At 46.0% G+C, this 19,655-nt stretch overlaps 1 protein-coding gene across 1 annotated transcript; it reads left to right on the top strand.

The window, feature by feature from the left end:
* Positions 1–11,262: 11,262 nt before the first annotated feature.
* Positions 11,263–14,480, top strand: LOC119348942 (protein FAR1-RELATED SEQUENCE 5-like). Its single transcript, XM_037616944.1, has 2 exons — positions 11,263–11,564; positions 12,010–14,480. The coding sequence occupies exons 1-2, from the start codon at positions 11,532–11,534 to the stop codon at positions 14,146–14,148; spliced, it is 2,172 nt and encodes a 723-aa protein (XP_037472841.1). The 5' UTR covers positions 11,263–11,531; the 3' UTR covers positions 14,149–14,480.
* Positions 14,481–19,655: the final 5,175 nt, after the last annotated feature.

The following is a 19,655-nucleotide window of genomic DNA, read 5'->3' as shown; positions in this document are numbered from 1 at the left end:
GGATCTTCTTCCACATTATTTCTTTAACATATTCAAATGCCCTTGCTCTACCCTTTCCCACATAGGATGGGACACCTAGGTATCTGGAGGAAAGACCTTCGGAAGAAATTTGTAAAATACTTCTCATTTCCTCCTTCAACCCTTGCCTTGTGTTTGCACTGAATAGTATTGTGGATTTGTCTTTATTAATCATTTGTCCCGAAGAGGCTTCGTAAATATTTAAGATTCTATTCAGTTCATGGGCACTCTCCGCATTGGCCTTCATAAGCAGTAATGAGTCACCCGCAAAGAGCAAGTGGCTTACACTGGGAGCTTCTCTATATTCCACTTATTAATCCTCTCATCTCAGCTTCATGTAACATGGCAGAGAACCCCTCTGCACAGATGAAGAACAAGTATGGAGAGAGTGGATCCCCTTGTCGCAAGCCCCTTTGAGGTTCAACTATTTCAGTTTTATCTTGGTTCACCTTGATCTGATACCTTACAGTCGAAACACACTGCATTATCAATTTAATCCAGCACATGTTGAAACCCAGCCTTTGCATCATATCTTTTAGAAACGTCCATTCAACCCTGTCATAGGCTTTGCTCATATCCAATTTAATAGCCGCATAGCCCGTCAAGCCCCTTCTTCTCCTCCGAAGGAAGTGAGTTAACTCGTATGCTAGAAGAATATTATCTGAGATTAGTCTTCCAGGCACAAAGGCGCTTTGGTTTGGGGAGATGATGTCAGGAAGGATTACCTTAAGCCTATTTGTGATTACCTTGGACACTAGCTTATACACCACATTACACAAACTTATTACTCTCAGGTCTTTTATGCTCACTGGGTTGGCATGCTTTGGAATTAGCACTATGAGTGTGTCATTCCAACCCTTAGGCATTTCTCCTCCCCTTAATATTCGAAGAACCTCTTCAGTGACCTGGTTCCCAACAGTTTGCCAAAATCTTTTGAAGAATATTGCTGGCATGCCATCCGGTCCAGGGGCCTTTAAGTCACCAATGTTATCTAAGGCTCTCTTCACCTCTTCTTCTGTGTACTCCGCACACAATACATCATTCATCTCAGCTGTCACCTTTGGTTGCACCATGCGTAATATTTCTTTGTTGTTGTTTCCTGTTATAGAGGAGAAGATGTTAAAGAAATAGTTGGCAATGTGCTCTTTCAAAGGTTCTTCCCCCTCCACCCAAATGCCATCCTCCTTTTTCAATTTCTTGATGGTGTTTCTTTTCTTCCTTTCAGATGCAAAGGCATGAAAAAAGGATGTGTTCTTATCACCAGACTGTAACCATTTAACATGGGCTCATTGTCTCCAATGAATATCCTGTTGGTGCTCCAATCTGTCTAGCTTCTCCCTTAAAAAGTGCTCTGTGCTAATCCTTTCTTGGTTGATGTCTCCTCTTTGTACCTCTTCTAGTTCTTTTCTTAAGATTTTAATTCTTTTCCCAAGATCGCCTAAAACATTAGCATCCCAGTCCTTCAAATCTCTTGCTACCATGTGTAACATCGCCTGGGTATTATGGTTGCCTCGCAGGCCTGTGTTGGACCAAGCATTATTAACCACCATCTCGTAATCTTCCTCTTGCAACCAACTAGCTTCAAACCTGAAATCATGAGCCCTTCTCTTGAAAAAGTATGATCTCTTAGCTCCCTCTGTTTGGATGATTATGGGTCTATGGTCTGAATGGTATGGTTCTCCATTAATGACTTTGTAGTTCGGAAATCTTGTAAACCAACTCCTAGACGCCACAGCTCTATCCAGTCTTTCTTTAACAAATCGGTTGACATCCCAACTCTGATTGCGCCACGTATATTTACCCCCCATCAAAGCCTAAGTCCCTCAATCCACAATCTGCTAGGGCCTCTCTAAATCTTTCCATTAGGCCTTGTGCTCTAGCCGCCCCCCTTCTTCTCATGGTTATACATGATCTCATTAAAATCACCAACACACAACCATGGGAGGTTAAGTTGTTGGTTGAGGATGCGAAGCAATTTCCAAGTTATTTTCCTTTTATCGCTTGCAGGCTCGCCATAAATGCCCGTAAAATGCCATCTGAATCCATCCTTTCCACTACTTCTACATCAATGTGATACCTGGAGTAGTTATGCTGCTCAATTTGTACATCATTCTTCCATAATAAAGCCAATCCACCACTTTTTCCTTCACAGTCTCTCACAATCATGTTCCCCATACCTAACCTCCACTTAAACTTTTCCATCCTCTTTTTATCAAGCTTAGTCTCAGATAAGAAAAGGATGTCGGGGTCCACCTGCTTCTGGAGATCCAGAAGTCCTCTCACTGTCGGGCCATTCCCCAGTCCCCGGCAGTTCCACACTACAATTCTCATTTTGGCTTGAAAGGCTGTCCCTGCAGCCCGACGTTCACAAATTCTGAGTTGGTGTTTCCTTCTTTCTCTTCATTCCCCTCAATCTCCATCTTTGCTTTCTTTGCTAGTTCTATCTCGTCAACATCCATCATGTCAACCTTCCTCTTCCTTAGTTCCGTTATGTTGAATTGATTTTCCTGATTTCCTTCCTTCCTCTCCATTCGCCTGAAGGTACCCCTTTTTGTACTTATTCCTGACTTCTGAAACTTTCTCTCCTCTTTGTTCTGGACCTCTTCCCTCTTATGTGTCATCATAAGCTTTATTGGTCCTGCTGACTCCTGCTTTGCTATTGTGGTGTTGTTTGTCTTCTCTTCATCTTTTATCCATTCTATTTCTGGTTTTTGTTTCTTTCCTAAAGGATTTTCCATCAAGTTTACCAGACTAACATCACCTGACTTCAGTAAATCCTCACTCACCTGGCTGCCTGATGTATTTCTCATGGTTTGTTGCTTATTGCTGCAATCCAATCTCTTTCCCTCCCCTGTTCTTAAGTCCTCATATTGTTTTAAACTGAGAGGGCTTGTCACTTCTTTCCCTTCACCCCTTCCTGGTTCTTCCCTAGCATCTCCCGTTGGTGCATTTCTTCGCTAGGATGTCTCATCACTTCCTTGTTTACTCCCCTTACTGTCTGCACTATTGCTTGGCCAGAAATTCCTTCTGTCATTCAAGCCCCTACTTCTTTCTTCGCTTGAGCTTCCCTTGTACATAACTGCACGCAGCCATGGTCCAAATTGCCTGGACCCCGTTCTTCTAGATCTAGTTGGGCATGACCTTTCAGTGTGTCCAATAATTCCACAGCTATAACAGACATCAGGAAGATACTCATATGTGAATGAGACAATCTTTTCCTCTTCTTCCTTCTTTTCCTTCATTTCTTTCTCTTCATCATCTCCCCCAAGTTTCATTTCATTCTTCTGTTCTTGTTCCTCCTCAATAAAGAATGTTACAAACCTCATGATTGGGACTGTGATATCTAGCTTCACTTTAATCCGCATAAATACTCCCATCGAATCCCCATTAATGTCTGAGTCTACATCAACAACTTCACCAATTTGTTCTCCCACTAGAATTCCAGTTTCTCTGCTCATCATCCCCATTGGGATACCATAAGCTCTAACCCAAATAAGTATTGACTTGAACTCATAATCATCTATGGTTCTACTCGGCACAAAATCCTCCATCACCAGCAGATCATTGTTAAATCTCCAAGGTCCAGCATCTAGTGCCTTATCCTTATCTGACTTCTGTTGGAAGATAAACAAAAAACGATTCCTGCCCAGATCTTTGCATTCCACACCAAAAGTTGGGCTCCATGCTCCCCCAGAGATCTTCCTACATGTTCTGCTCTAGCCGGTCGCTCCGAGAGAAGTTTACCTACAACCTGAAGCTTGCTCACCTGCGAGGAGCATGCCTGCTTCTTCCCAATCCTGATCCCCTTTTTCTCAGCTTCAGAGAGTTGTAAGTTCTTGAGTTTTCCTTCCACCCCTTCCAGGAACTTGAAGCTCGAGTCCCCCATTGCAGCTGGGGCTACTGGGATTGACGGACCAACACCCGCCTCCAATCCCACCGCCGCCCTCACCCGCCTCCTGAAAATGCACACCTCTGTTCCTCCCCCACCTCTCCCTCCTCAGATTTGAGAGGGCTCTCAAGTTGTTGTCTCAGGAGGGCTGGATCTACACACGGGCTGAGAGATTTGAGAAAGGAGGACGGATTTGTGGTTTTTTTTGGATTTAGATGGGAATTGAAACGGCAAGAAACGCCGACGAGGTTGCGCACTAGGTCGCCACGAAGTCGCTAGAAACAGCGAGTGACCATCACTGGCAGACGGAAATGGTTTCACTAAAAATGATTTTTTTTTCATAGGTTGGATTAGGGTTTGCTCAACTTTTTTTTTAGGGTTTGTTTTCTCAACCATTCCACGGGCTAGAGAGCTTTTAAGCAACTAGGGCATGGCCCATGGGCCAATGCAGCCGCGCAACAGCAGAGCCCCTGATAGAAGAAACACAGGAGTTTAGGTTTCTTCCCCTCTTGTTAGGGTTTCTTCCTCCTCTTGGCGACGGTAACGCCTAACCGTAGAGATCGGCTTCCTCCCCGGCCCTTCCCTTCTCCGCCGGCGACCGCTGGGGCCCTGGGGTCCGGGTTGGTGGTGCGGCTGCAGGGTTCTGATCGGGATCATACCGCTCGCGGATCACAAAACCTCGGGCAAGAGAATCATGGCTACTGCAGCGTCAAGTTCGGGTTCTGCAACTTCCGATCTCGAAGCGATGATGGAGGAACTAGGCTTGAAGGAGGACGTTCTATAGGATGTGGTGGTGGATGACATCGAGCTGACTCCTGACGCAACTCGTTGGATGGCGTTGGCTAGGGTTCACACGGACAAACCCTATAGCCAATATTGGTTTTATCGGAATATGAGGGTGGCATGGGATCTAGCACAAGAGGTGAAAATCCGGCCTCTTGAGGATAATCTGTACTCTATGCAATTCTCATGCCTTAGCGACTAGGAGAGAGTAATGGATGAAGGCCCCTGGAACTTTAAAGGGAAAGCTGTGGTGATGGCGCCCTACGATGGATTCACCAAGACCTCAACCATCGAGCTCATTAAGATGGATATTTGGGTTCAGATCCACGACCTCCCGGATGGTTTCTACTCCAAGATCAAAGCCCTGTCAGCTACTGTTGGCGAACTCTTATTCGCAGAACCCAAATCACACGATTTTGAAGGAAACTTTGCTCGTGTACGGGTCAAAATCGATGTTACCAAGCCTCTGAAGAATGCTGTCTCTCTAGTGGTCAAGAGGAAGGAAACAATGGAACGAGTTATTTTCAGAGTTAAGTATGAAAGACTACCCGACTGGTGTGCTGTTTGCGGGTACCTTGGCCACCTTTTCAAGGAGTGTGGCAATGGAGTTCACCCTCCCAAAGCCCTAGTCTTTAAAGATCTCAAGGCATCCTGGTATAGGGGCCCCGACAATGGCCCAGGAGATGGCAATGGATCCAGAGGCGGAAGAGGGAGAGGTCGTGCAGGAAGAGGTGGAGGACGCGGAAGAACCCAACACGGTCCCCCTCACGACAAGGACTATGATGGCATGGGCGATACTAGGAAGGATATCACGATGTTTGAAGCTGATGGGAACCGGAAGAGGGCATCGACTCCTTCGGCAGGAGGCCAGAAAGGAGTAGCTACACCGAATCACTCAGACAAACCCTTGATGCTTCCTGCTCTGGAGATACCTGTCAGTCCATCTGCTAAGCAAGAGCCAAAGAGGAACAAACCAAGTTCATCAACTCACGAAATCAGTCTGGCGAAGAACTCGGTGCCGAACAAAAATTATGATGCGCGTGTGGCGGGCCTCCATGGGGGGCACCGCCAGGCGCAATGAGTCTCTTTTGCTGGAACTGTCGCGGAATTGGCAAGGCCGCGATAGTTCGAGAGCTTCGCAATTTTGCGAGGCAGCTTGCCCCCTCTGTACTTTGCATTATTGAAACACAAATAGAGGGTAAGAGAGTTGAGAATTTGGTAGAATCTTTGGGCTACAATAAGAGTTTTGCTGTAAATAGTTCTGGCCGTAGTGGGGGCCTGGGTATTTTCTGGAAAGATGAAATGAACGTTGAAGTTATCGGTTACTCGAAGTACCACATTGATGTTTTGATTGATGACATGATCGATATGCAGGTCAGGGTTACTTTTGTTTATGGGGAAGCCCAGGTGCCAGAGAGATATAAAACATGGGATACCCTTAGAGGAATCTCCGAAAGCCAAGGTCGACCATGGGCTGTTTTGGGTGACTTTAACGAAGTTCTTCATATACATGAGCATGATGGCATTGGTAACCGGAGCCAAGCCCAGATTGAAGGGTTTAGGGATGATGTTGACACTTGCGGCTTAACTGACATTGGATATACTGGGACAGACTGGACTTTTGAAAAGAAGGTTGTGGGAGGAAGCTTCACGAGGGTTAGACTGGACCGGTGCTTGGTTAATCCTGAATGGTTACTAGCCCTCCCCAGCACTAGGTTGACGCACAAGACTGCAGCAGGTTCAGATCACGTACCACTCCTACTCACGCTTCGTGAGATGCATGCATGCAGGGTGGGACCAAAGGCTTTTAAATATGAGAAGATGTGGGAGCGGGAGGAATCATTGTTTACTACTGTGCAAGGGCGATGGAACATGCAAGCCACAGAATCAGCCGACACCTTTCACGCAAAACTAGAAGACCTAGCTGGGGATTTGTCGGTCTGGGACCGCACCTAGTTTGGATCAGTACGAGGTGAGATCCGCCAGTTAAAAATCGTGCTTGAACGCCTGTGCGCTACCCAAGGTAGATCCGGTCCGACTCACGAGGAAATTAAGATAACTGAGCGACTGGTAGAACTTTTCCATCGTGAGGAAATACTGTGGCGCCAGAGGGCACGTTTGGATTGGCTAGTCCACGGTGATAAAAACACTTTCTTCTTCCATCTAAGAGCTAGTCACAGGCGACGCAAAAATCAAATTAAGGCGTTGCAAAGGCCAAACGGGAGTATCACGGAGAACAGCTTAGAGATGGAGGCTCTAACCACAGATTTTTATAGAGATTTGTACACATCGGGGGGAGTGCAAGATATGGATCAGGTTCTGGATACAGTGCCAACAAAAGTTACACCGGAGATGAATGAGGTCCTTAATGCACCTTACACTCAGCTCGAGGTTAAGCAGGCCTTATTTCAGATGTTTCGTATTAAGGCACCAGGTCCAGACAGATTCCCGGCGCACTTCTTTCAGCGCCACTGGGATTTATGTGGGGAGGAGGTAACCAGCATGGTACTTAAGATTGTGGCCAGAACGGAGTCTGCTGCATGCATTAACGATACAATCCTGGTGTTGATCCCAAAGGTAAAAAATCCTACACTCCTATCACAGTTCCGCCCAATCAGCTTGTGTAATGTTTTATACAAGATAGCTTCGAAGGTTATCTCCAACAGATTGAAACAGATATTACCGGATATCATTTCCGATGAGCAATCTGCTTTTGTCCCTGGTAGAATGATAACTGACAATATTATAACGGCTTACGAGTGTCTGCATTTCATGAAGAGAAACGGGGCAAAGAAGCATCAATCTTGTGCACTAAACCTCGACATGATGAAGGCATATGACAGGGTTGAATGGGCGTACCTCCGGGCCATCATGCTCAAGCTGGGCTTCACTGAGAGATGGGTTGACATTGTTATGAGCATGGTAACATCTGTTAAATTCTCAGTCATGTTCAATGGGAGGAAACTAGAGGAATTTCAACCTTCGAGAGGAATCCGCCAAGGGGACCCGATATCACCATACTTGTTCTTGATAGCAGCAGAGGGCCTGTCGTGCCTCTTAAAATCGAAAAGTGAGTCATCAAACGTGAGTGTGATACAAGTGGCGCCTACGGCACCTCCGATAAACCATCTCTTATTCGCCGATGACAGCTTGTTGTTTTTTAAGGCAAATAGTGTGGGAGCTACCGAGGTGAACTAGGTGTTGGAAGCCTATTGTCAAGCATCAGGTCAGAGAATAAACTATGCAAAATCCTCAATTTTTTTCAGCAAGGGTGTCCCTGACAGCGTACGGAACCAGATTAAGGGACTCCTCAATGTTCCTAACGAAACCCTAAATGAGAAATACCTTGGGATGCCCTCTGATATTGGAAGTTCAAAGAACGGGGCCTTCAAATACCTTAAGGACAGACTTTGGAGTAAAATTCAAGGATGGATTGAAAAATTCCTGTCTACCGCAGGGAAGGAAGTCTTGGTCAAATCGGTCGCGCAAGCAGTGCCGGTATACTCCATGTCATGTTTCAAGCTTCCAAGAGGCCTCTGTGAGCACCTCAACAGATTAATAAGGAAATTCTGGTGGGGCAGTAAGAATGGGCAGCGTAAACCCCATTGGGTCTCATGGCAAGAGATGACTAAACCAAAAACAATGGGAGGTTTGGGGTTCAAAGATTTCGAACTATTCAATTTGGCAATGTTAGCAAGACAGGCCTATCGCTTACTACAATTCCCAGAGTCCTTATGTGCACGCTTATTGAAGATCATCTATTATCCACAATCAACCATCCTCGAAGCTAATCTAGGGAGCCACCCTAGTCAGATTTGGAGGGCTATAGTTGAGGGGCGTGACACACTCAAACTTGGCCCGATCAAACGTATTGGCAATGGGGAAAGCACGAATATATGGGAGGATAATTGGCTGCCCAGAGAAGAGATGATGAGACCATATGGCTGCATCATCGCAAACCCTCCTGTGATGGTCTCAGAACTGTTGGACGCCACTTCGGCCTCATGGGATGTCAACAAGGTAAATGCCACGTTCTTGAGTTTTGATGCAAAGGTGATATCAAGTATCCCTTTATGTACTATGAATGTCCCAGATTCCTGGAGCTGGGCTCATGAGAGAAGGGGCCAATTCTCAATTAAGTCTGCATACAATATGCTGGTAACAATCAAGCAAAGGAGAGAAGCATGGCTTTATGGATCAGCAGGGCCCTCAACATCTCGCGTGGAAGAGGGTTCTTGGAAAACATTATGGAAAGTGGAGGTTCCTTCCAAAGTTCGTATGTTTCTGTGGAGACTGGCTAAGCAATCTTTACCAACGGAGGATTTGAGGGCACATCGCAAAATGTCTACTTCGAGCACGTGCGGTTTCTGCGGGGCTCCAGATTCGTGGCGCCACTCCCTCTTGGAGTGTACTGTATCCAGATGCACGTGGGCTCTGGTGGACGAGGAACTTGCCTGTTCTCTGGTTGCGACTACTGAGATGAGAGCTAAGAGTTGGTTATTCAATCTAATGGATACTCTCTCTCACGAAAAACTTGTCCTCCTAACGGTAACACTCTGGGCGATCTGGTCGTCCAGAAGAAAGGCGATACATGAGGTGATCTTCCAGACTCCCCACGCTACACATGCATTCATAAATCGCTTCATCGCTGATCTCGACCAAGTACGGGTGGCCAAACCAACATCAAACGTTGCACCAAGGGTACAGCAAGCAGTTCCAAGACCAAGCGCACCACCGGCCAACTATGCAAAAATCCACGTCGACGCAGCGGTTCGCGCTAACAGAGGCGGATCGGCTGCTGCTATTTGCCGGAACTCCCATGGAGCCTACCTAGGTAGCTCAGCAACACTAGAAGCCATAGCATGCCGGGAAGCAATTGCCTTGGCCCAGGATCTCGGTCTACAACAATTCATTGTATCTTCAGATTGCAAGCAAGTCATCGAGGATATTTCCAAAAGGAGCCAGGGTCCATATGGAGCCATTGTCGCGGAGATCAACTCTAGAGTTATTCCTTTTTCTTGTAATTTCATTTTCGAAAAGGCCAGTGCTAGGCGCCGGCGGACCGGCCCAAACTATCGTCCGGTCCGCACCTAGCCGTCAGATGCGCTCGTTTTTTAACCGTCTGATTATCTCGATGTGGGCGTCTCCTTTCTTCTGCTTTTCTTTATCTGGTCAACGCAAGCAGGAAAAACAATTCCTTCCTCCTGCCTCTCAATATTCCCTCGACGCAGAACTTCTCTGGCCCAGCCACCGCGTGCGTGCGCTCAGGCGGGACGCGGCAACACCCATCTCCTCTTCGCGTTACCGCTTGTCGCAGCAGCAGCCGCTCGTCGCCGGTCCCAGGCACCCAACTTTCCATGGTTTCATCTTGTCTTGGTTGTAGCTTCTACAGGACATGGTTGTAGCTTCTATCGGACATGGTTGTAGCAAAAAAAACATTGCGTCGTCGCTGCCGGTTGTAGCTCGCCTCACAGGTCGTAAACACATGGTCGTCGTCATGGCACCAAATTTTATTACTGGCCATAGCAAAAACTGTATGTGGTTGCAGCAAAAACAAAATGGTCGTCACTGCCGAGTGTAGCTCGCCGCCGGGTGCATGTCGCTAGCGGCGCAATTGTCTCATGGTCGCAGCTTCCACTCTTCATCGTAGTAGCAAAAACACTTGCTGGTGGAAGCTTTGTGGGTTGCCGGTTGCAACAAAAATCGGTTCTCGGCATGTCGTCACCATAGAACAAACAAACGGTTGCAGCAAAAATAATTGCTAGTTCCAGCTCCAGCTCTGACCGTTTCCAGCAAATCCAGACACTGGTTCCAACTCCTGACTTTAGCCGGTTGTAGCAAAATCACTAGATGATTCCACCTTAGTCAACAACCGGTTGCAGCTAAACAACTATTGGATCCAACTTCATCTCTGCCTAGTTCAACCAAAAAATCAATAACATCGTAGCACGGCGTCTCCGACCAGCCATGGCAGCACAGGTGCCCCCCGTCGGTTGCTTCAGCACTTGGGGGCTTGGCTGTAGCACGGGGACGGGGGTGCGGCAAGGGAGACCTTTGGGATGTGTGACCGGCGTGCTGCAGAGATGGGGAAGGAAGAAAAATAGAGGAGCAGCAGGCGCACAAGAGCAGCATGCCAACATGTATGGCGGGGTAGCGAGAGAGAAAAAAATGAAGATGCCGCGGGAGGAACAAAGAATATGCGGGAGGTGGGAGAGGCATCGTGGATGGGGCCCACGTCCTATGTCTCGCTAACTGAATCCCTGGAAGGGATCTTGCGTGCGCACCAGAGTTGCACGGTTCCCTTCGATCGTACATACGCGATGCGGCCGGCCGAAGTTTCCGCCGGTGCGCCGGTTTCAAGCGTTTTCCTTTCGAAAATCGGTTAGTTAATGTAGAAGCTCATAGACTAGCAAGATTTGCTTTTTCCCTTTCTAAAGGACGTCATGAGTGGCTTGGCCAGCCCCATGACCAAGTTTGTACCCCACCTCTTGTGGACTTTGATTAATAAATTGGCTTTTCCCTAAAAAAAAAAGAAGAAACACAGAAGTTTGTCTCAAACAAAAAAAAACCTCATCAAAAAGGAAAAAAAAAGGAGAACAGACAGAGCGCTCCGGTCGCCGGCCGCAACGCCTGCCATCCTCCTCGACGGCGGCGGCAGCCATCTCATCGTCTTCCCCTCCCCGCGTCCAATCCCACCCTCCCATCTCCTTTCCCCTAGCAGCCGCCGCATAGAACACAGATCCGACTCCCCTCCCCTCCCCCGCCATGGAAATTTGGATCTAGACCTCCCCCTCGTCATCTCCTCCCCGCCCACAGCACGGTCGGGCGGCAGATACTCACGATGGATGGATACGCAATCATCTCCTCTGATCAGGTATGCACATGAATTTTTTCCTATGTATGTGTCAGGAAAAAGGCAGGTCATGCGCTGATTGTTCTGTTTGTCAGTTCTCCCATCAAGGCTTTGTTCTTCCAGCAGATTCCATACAAGTTAGGTTGCTGATAGATGTATCTCAATTTTTCTTCTTCTTGTGATAGAATTGAAGTGAAAATGAAGTTTGTGAAATTGCTGTAGGTTCTAGTGACAGGAAGGGTCATATAATATAATTGAACAAGTCAGGAAAAGAAATCGCAAACACATAGCGATTGTGGCCATTGGGCCTCAACCTGATGTTTGGAGAACCCAAAGAAAGAAAAAATTGGAACCCCAAAATAAAACGTATCTTGGGGCTAACTGGATGGCGAAGCTTGATCGAAAAATCTTACTAGTATATAGTATTTTCTAAGAGCTTGATATGTTTTTTTTTATTTGCATTCAGGAACAACCAGTAATCGGTGCAGATTGGAGTTCAGGGGCACTGTCAGATGAACTGGTGATACATGCAAACTCAGCGGACCTTTCACTGCAGCTTGCTGAAGAACAAAGCCAGTTACATGATATTATGGGAATCAATGAAATGCCAATTAATGACATAGGCAGTGCAAGTGATTCAGAGGGCAGCTCTGGGAATGAGACAGATAAAGAACCAGGAAAGTACTTCTATCCTGGTTTTGAGGAGTTGGTTAATCCAAGACCACCAGAAGTTGGAATGAGATTCCCAACCCTTGAAGATGCGACCCGATACTATAGTGCACATGCTCTCCTGTCTGGTTTTGTGGCAATTAGGGGACCGAATTTTATGAGAAAGAAGTTCCACGTGGAATGCAACCGGAGCCGCAAATTGGCGCCATCTCAGGACCTGAAGAGGAAGAGGGAAGTATATTCTGTGAATAAGGCACAATGTGAGGCAAGGGCGGTCGTGAAGCCTGTTAAGGGGCAATGGGAGTACACATCAGTTCGGAGTGAGCACAACCATCCGTTATGTCCAAGCCCGTCACTCACAAAATTCTTCCTTAGCTGCAAACACATGTCAGCTGAAGAAAAATCGTTTTTAAGAGCTCTGCAACAAAGTAGTATACATCCCAAGAAAGCTATGAAGATCTTCAAGAGAATGAGAGGTATTTTGGGGAGCTTACCATTCAACACAAAAGATGCGAATACGTCACAGTGTGCAGAACAACAGGGAAAACCAAACTCGGACGTAGAAACAACAGTGAAGCATTTGAAGGAACTGGAGCTGCAAAACCCATGTGTTTCCATCACCATGCAAACAGATGAAGATAGCATAGTCAGGAGTCTTTTCTGGACTGATGCAAGGTCGAGGCTTGATTATGAGATCTTCGGAGATGTCTTATCATTTGATACCACCTATAGCACAATTAGTCACAATATGCTTTTCACTTCTATCAGTGGAATGAATGAGCATGGAAGAACTCTCGTGTTTGGATACGCCTTGCTACAGGATCAGAAAGCTGAAACCTTCAAATGGATGTTCCAAACATTCCTCCATGTAATGGGAGGGAAAATGCCAAGAGCAATCATAACAGACCAGGATGAAGCTATAGCAAAAGCAATTTCGGAGGTTATGCCACAAGTAAAGCACAGGTTCTGTAAGTTCCACGTAATGAGGAAAGCACGGGAAAAGCTTGGAGGTTTCATAGCAGCAAGAGGTAACATAAATTCAGAGTTGCATGCCCTAGTTAACAACTCTCTAACAGAAACAGAATTTGAGGAAGGATGGGCTGCGCTGATTGAGAGATACAGTGCAAGTGAAAATGAGTACCTGCAACTCCTGTGGGAAACAAGGAAAGAGTGGGTGCCTGTTTATTTCAGAGAAGATTTCTATCCATTTGTGGAAACGACTGGATGTTGCGAGGGGGCAAACTCATTATTCAAGGACTATGTGCTTCCTAAGGACAGAATAGAGAAGTTCCTTGAAAGATATGAAGACGTACAAGAGAGGATAATGGAAACAGATGATGAAGATAGGCTGCAATCAAGAACTGAACCTTCATGTTTCTCAATGCAGCCAATAGAAAAGCATGCAGCACGCATTTACACAAGGCAGATATTTCTGAAAGTGCAGAGGGAGCTGCTCCATTCTACAGCATTCAACGTGCAGGAGATACAGACGGGGACAGTGTACAGACTGGAAAAGGTGTCCGCCTACGAGAACCCAGAGTTTGACAGAAATTCCTTCGAGCTGTTAGTCGAGCCCAGCACCAATGCAATCAAATGCGAATGTGCAAAGTTCACTAGGGATGGTATACCGTGCTGCCACATATTCAGACTTTTCACACAGTTTGGGGTCAATGAAATACCAGGGCAATACATAGTGCCCAGGTGGACTGCCAAATTTAAAGAAGAGCAGATGAAACAGTACAGGGAGAAATGCTTGGACAGCCCTGGCATAGACCAATCAGAAAATACCATGAGGTATGCAATGCTGCTGAGTAAAGTAGCTGACATTGGCAAAGAAATATGCGGCGATGGCTCGAAATGCGATAAATTCAGGCTGGAACTGGACACGATTCAGGGGAAAACTGGAAACGACGGCATGAGAGACACCTCAAACTAATGACAGTTAGACTGTGCTTGTCGTGTATGCGGGCTCTGAGAATTGTCGCTTTGGCAGCAGCAGCGGCTGGGCACTGGCGCTCCCGTGAAGTTGCTATTGTCTGAATCAATAAAAGCCTGTTGTCAACTGTTGATGGACATCAGCAACCAGGACGAATCTTAGTTAGGAGAGTCAGTTAAATCGTTGTCATTGAGACTCATGTTAATGAAGTAGAACAGTAGGTTTCAGGAGATAGGTTGTCTATCCATGTTGTGCCCAGGATTATGCTGGCATGAATCTATCTTTACCTGCGGTTTCATATGTCAACATTAACATTTACCTGCTTCACCTTCTGAGAATTGCATAATGTCAACATGGCTGATACTTCTACTTTACCAAACAATTAAACATCTATTTAGCTATGCTATAAAATCAGAACTAGAATGCTGTTTTTCCTCCATGAATCTGGCTTTGATGTGCTGCTGTTTACTGTAACTCTGGAAAGTCCTGATGCAATGGTTGGTTTGATCTTGATCTGGTACAGAACTCGCGCTATATATGCAAGCTGTTTTTGTACCCACCGGGTCTGTACCACACTTGTGGTATTCTTTTTGGCACGCTCTGTGGCCGATGGTTGGATGTTTGGCTCTATAAAACTGGAATAAGCATTTATAGAAAGAACAAAAAAAGACCAAGAGAATACATGCGACATCATTCCCTTAATCTGAGGCACCAATGAGTCCTCAGAAGCTTATGAAGCAAAAGAAGCGACAACAAAATAAATTGAATGGTGATGTTCAAGAAGGCAAAGATAAATTGGCAAAGAAATAAAGCTTTCGCTTCTGATAAACTGATATCAAGTAGCGAAGCAATTGGCCTGTTACTCATCATTCTAAACTTACAGCTCACCCATGTATCAACAGCCAAGCTTGACGCACACGATTCAACAATATTGAGTTCATCCCTACAAATAAGAAAGCAAAGAAAAAAAATGGATCCAGGCATCCAGCCTTAGATGGTAGTTCAGTGGAGCTTAATGTTAAACAACAAGATTCTGATGACATGTTACAAACAAGTCTATAATTGATTAGACACTTTGGCGATTATCCAATCACTTTTCAAGTAGACCGTTTTTGCCTTGCTCGTCTGTTCTCTCGCTCTTCTCTTTCAAAGGAAACTGACAGAAGAGAAACCACATATGACAGCCCCTACTGAGAACCAGCAACATGCTGGGCTGTAAAGAGGGACATACATAGAAAAAAACACAGCATTTGAGAAGGTGCACAAAAAAGAAAGACCAAGGTTCAGACATGCTCACTTCACCTGATGATTCAGGTGTAGATGTGAAGGACCCAAGTTGTCACAGAGCTTTTCGTCACTACAATGGACTTTTTTCGAACTCTCGGCCTCAGGATTGCTCACGTTTCTGCTATGAGACCTACGCGCTAGCCAACTGCGCCACCACCCCACCTGTTGAATTACGAGCGGAACGAAGGTCCTTGGAGTAGCTGCACCTCAGCCTCGCGGCCCTGGCCACTCTCAGCTAGCCTTGCAGCCGGCGAAGGCCTGGCGGCGGAGCCGACGGTGGTGGTGCTGATGGTTGCCATTTCTGCTGATAGATGTGTGCCTTCTCTTGGTAGGAGTGGCAATTAGGGAAGAGGCGCCAACTGCCAAGTGTGTGTTGCAAGTATGTATTGCAGGCAGAGGCAGTCCAGCAGATTTATATTGGATCATCACGAGTCCATCAAATGGGGGCATGCACCTTTGACGTCACAGATTCCTACCGGCTGTCAAGCGCGCCCAACCAGGCACCGGGAGGAAGCAACAGTGCACGGTGGGCCGGCGTCAGGCATAAACACAGCACGTCCAACTTGTGTTCGGTTCTCTGTGGTTCCACTAGGCATAGGCATAACTAAACTAGTGCAAGTGTTCCTTCAGACAAAACAGACAAGAACGAGTCCAGGAAACGATTGGGCGCATGCATGCCGTTGCCGCACTAGTGCAATTTGGCTGCCTATCATCTCTATAGCACGATGATCATGCTGCGCAGATAAGTTTATTTTACGTACTACTGTTAAAGTGTTAAGGCTTAGCTCCTTACCAGCAGCAGCAGGTGCCTTTTATCTGTACATGTTCTGAAACACAAGGATGAGCTTCAGAGGTTAATCACACCACACACACATAGTTACAGTATAAAAGAATTAACGGTCCAAGCTAAAACATACAACGTCTATAACTTAATGTAAGTATTATGTAAAGGTCGTTGTCACACTCACAAATAGTATGACTTAAAAATGATGGGAACACTCAGACCTGCAACATAAAGATCCCCATAAATTTAGACGCATACATTGTACCAGCCTATCCAGATCCCGCTTGATAAATAACTACCGAAGATTGCTGTACTAGGCGGGATCAAAAAAATATATGAAAAATGAGACACCGGGTTCAGACGTGCTCAGTTTCACCTGATGATTCAGGTGTAACATGTGGCGACCCAAGTTGCCGCTGAACGCTAGCCAGCTGCACCACCACCCCACTTGTTGTTTAATCAGCGAGCGAAACGACTGCTCTTATTCAGTTGTTTTGTGGCAGAAAGATAAACGGGTGAACAAATATTTTAAAAGAGACAGTCCTCGGAATTATGAGAAAAAGCGTGAAGAATTCAAGATCCATACAACAACATGAGCACACAGCACAGATACCTCAAAAAAACAGACGGCACAACTATTATCCCTGGACGAAACAGGTCGCTGGTTGTTCTTTTCTTGATTGTTTATACTGACAGGATTAACTTATAGCGCAGCTAATCAATCGAGGACTCGTTCTGCGGCCTTAGCAACTTTGTGTGCCGACAAGTATGGCACACAACACTAGTTCGAAATTTAGAAGCAATTAGTGAGACCGTGAGAAGACATCTCGAATTTTCGGACACTGAAAATGAACCTGCCTCGGCGCGGCATAACACGAAGAGCAGTAACATTCAACCAACATGACAATTCAAGTCCTTGGTTTAGCAATTCACACACATAGTTCAAACCAAGCATCTGTTTTCTCAGTCATGCCAGTAGACCGCAGGTCTTGTTTCAAACGGTTACAGGTTTACAGCATTACGCCGATATTCAAGATACAGATACGTAGTCAGACGACACTTTTTGTGAGCTTGGGCAGGAGGACAAGCAGAGTAGCAGCGAGGGAGAGAGGAGGGGGCCGCAGTTTAAGGCTGATAAAAAGAAATAATAAAGAAAAATAAGACCAGGTTCAGAGTTGCTCATTTCACCTGAAGAGTCAGGTGTACATGTGACGACCCAAGTTGTCACCGAGCGTTTCATCATCAACACAAGGTCTTTCTTTTCATATGTGAGGCGTGAGAGAGGCTCGAACTACCGATGCTGCTAGCTATGAGATCTACGCCTCACGCGCCAGCCAACCGCGCCACCGCCCAATTGTCGTACAACAAGCGAAACAAATGTCCTCGTTCAGCAACAAGACCATTGCAAATCATGGACAACTCCTGTTTCTTTGTGATTATGTATGTAAACGCCCGGTGGACACTACGAACCATTTTTGCGAAAATCCAAGGGGCCAATCCGCATTCAGTTAAGAACCTGCGTAAGAAGCACATATTGAGCTCGGACACCTGTCCAAGATGCAACAACGCTGTGGAGGACCGTGACCACCTCTTCTTCACTTGTCCAACGGCCCGCAGAGTGTGGCGGGCTACCGGTATTTGACCGCAGTTCACCCCTATTGCCGAGTTCTTCACCACCACCACCTTGCCAGCTGCTCTGCCTTCCCTTTATGCTCCTTCTCATTCTCTGGAAAATCTGGGACGCAAGGAACAAAAAAGTTTTCCAGAGTTTGGAGATTGACGCTAGAGGCACGATTAAAGCTATTCTAGAGGATCTTATTTTTTGGTCCAATCGTCTCAGGACGAAATCACTAAAGGAACACGGTGGGCTGTGGCGTGATTTCCTCTCCTCACGTTTTTCTTGAGTTCTGTAAACATTCACCTTTTTGAAATATATTCAGGTGGGGAGCTTCCACCCCGCCGTGACCATTTAAAAAGAAAACATTCAGTTAAGCTCCCTGATGAACAGCCAGATAAGATTTCAGACAACGATCCACACACACACAATACACCTAATTATTATCTCTGGACCATACTGATCACTGATTGTTCTTTCTTGATTATTATCTATGCTGACATACTTCAACTTTTCAACACCTTGTCAGTTCATGTATCACATCGCTACGCAGGACCAACTGAATCACGAGGGATTTTGACCTTGTCAGTTCATGTATCGACAAAGTACGGCACACACAAGATTAGTTGGAGTTTATAAGCAATGAGCGAGACTGAGAGTAGATACATCACTCACAATTCAAAACAGAAAAAATGTTTGAGGCCTGGGATTTTCTTTCGGTGAATATGAACCTGGCTTCAGGGCAACCTAGGTAGATACAAGGAGAGCAGTGACATTCTACCAACATGGCAATCCGAGCCCTTGGTTCAGCAGTACACACGCATGGATAGACATGTCTCACAGGTCACAACGACAATTCGAATTTATCATAGTGGATTCTTAAAGATGAACCCAAAGAGTGCCCAAGTACTTCATACTGGTGTACCGAGAATGAGATGCTCCCTCATCTGAAGGCACTCCCATTTGTCCTCCAAGTTCCCAGACCATTAATCCATAACTTTAAGTTGGTAACCCAGTGCATAATCAAGATGTATTAGGGCAACATATCATGTGGAAATCCAACCTTTGCGAGCCTGAACTTCAGTGCTTGGGCAGGAGGAGCAAATGAGCAGGGAACTGCAACCGTGGAGGAGATTGTTGTACTAGGCTAGGCAGAACAAAAAAGAAAAAAACATTGAAAAAAGAAGACCAAGGTTCAGACATGCTCGGTTTCACGTGACGAATCAGATGTACCATGTGGCGACCCAAGTTGCCATTGTCAGTTCATGTATCGACAAAGTACGGCACACACAAGATTAGTTGGAGTTTATAAGCAATGAGCGAGACTGAGAGTAGATACATCACTCAAAATTCAAAACAGAAAAAATGTTTGAGGCCTGGGATTTTCTTTCGGTGAATATGAACCTGGCTTCAGGGCAACCTAGGTAGATACAAGGAGAGCAGTGACATTCTACCAACATGGCAATCCGAGCCCTTGGTTCAGCAGTACACACGCATGGATAGACATGTCTCACAGGTCACAACGACAATTCGAATTTATCATAGTGGATTCTTAAAGATGAACCCAAAGAGTGCCCAAGTACTTCATACTGGTGTACCGAGAATGAGATGCTCCCTCATCTGAAGGCACTCCCATTTGTCCTCCAAGTTCCCAGACCATTAATCCATAACTTTAAGTTGGTAACCCAGTGCATAATCAAGATGTATTAGGGCAACATATCATGTGGAAATCCAACCTTTGCGAGCCTGAACTTCAGTGCTTGGGCAGGAGGAGCAAATGAGCAGGGAACTGCAACCGTGGAGGAGATTGTTGTACTAGGC

Source organism: Triticum dicoccoides, chromosome 1B (genome assembly GCF_002162155.2).
Source record: "Triticum dicoccoides isolate Atlit2015 ecotype Zavitan chromosome 1B, WEW_v2.0, whole genome shotgun sequence".
Classification (NCBI taxonomy): domain Eukaryota; kingdom Viridiplantae; phylum Streptophyta; class Magnoliopsida; order Poales; family Poaceae; genus Triticum; species Triticum dicoccoides.
This window is presented reverse-complemented; position numbering and strand designations above follow the sequence as displayed.

Bases quoted from the DNA above. Each gene is read 5' to 3' on its own strand.
- LOC119348942 (XM_037616944.1), top strand. From the start codon at position 11,532: ATGGATGGATACGCAATCATCTCCTCTGATCAG. The intron at 11,565-12,009 runs GTATGCACATGA...ATTTGCATTCAG, and splicing joins CAATCATCTCCTCTGATCAG to GAACAACCAGTAATCGGTGC.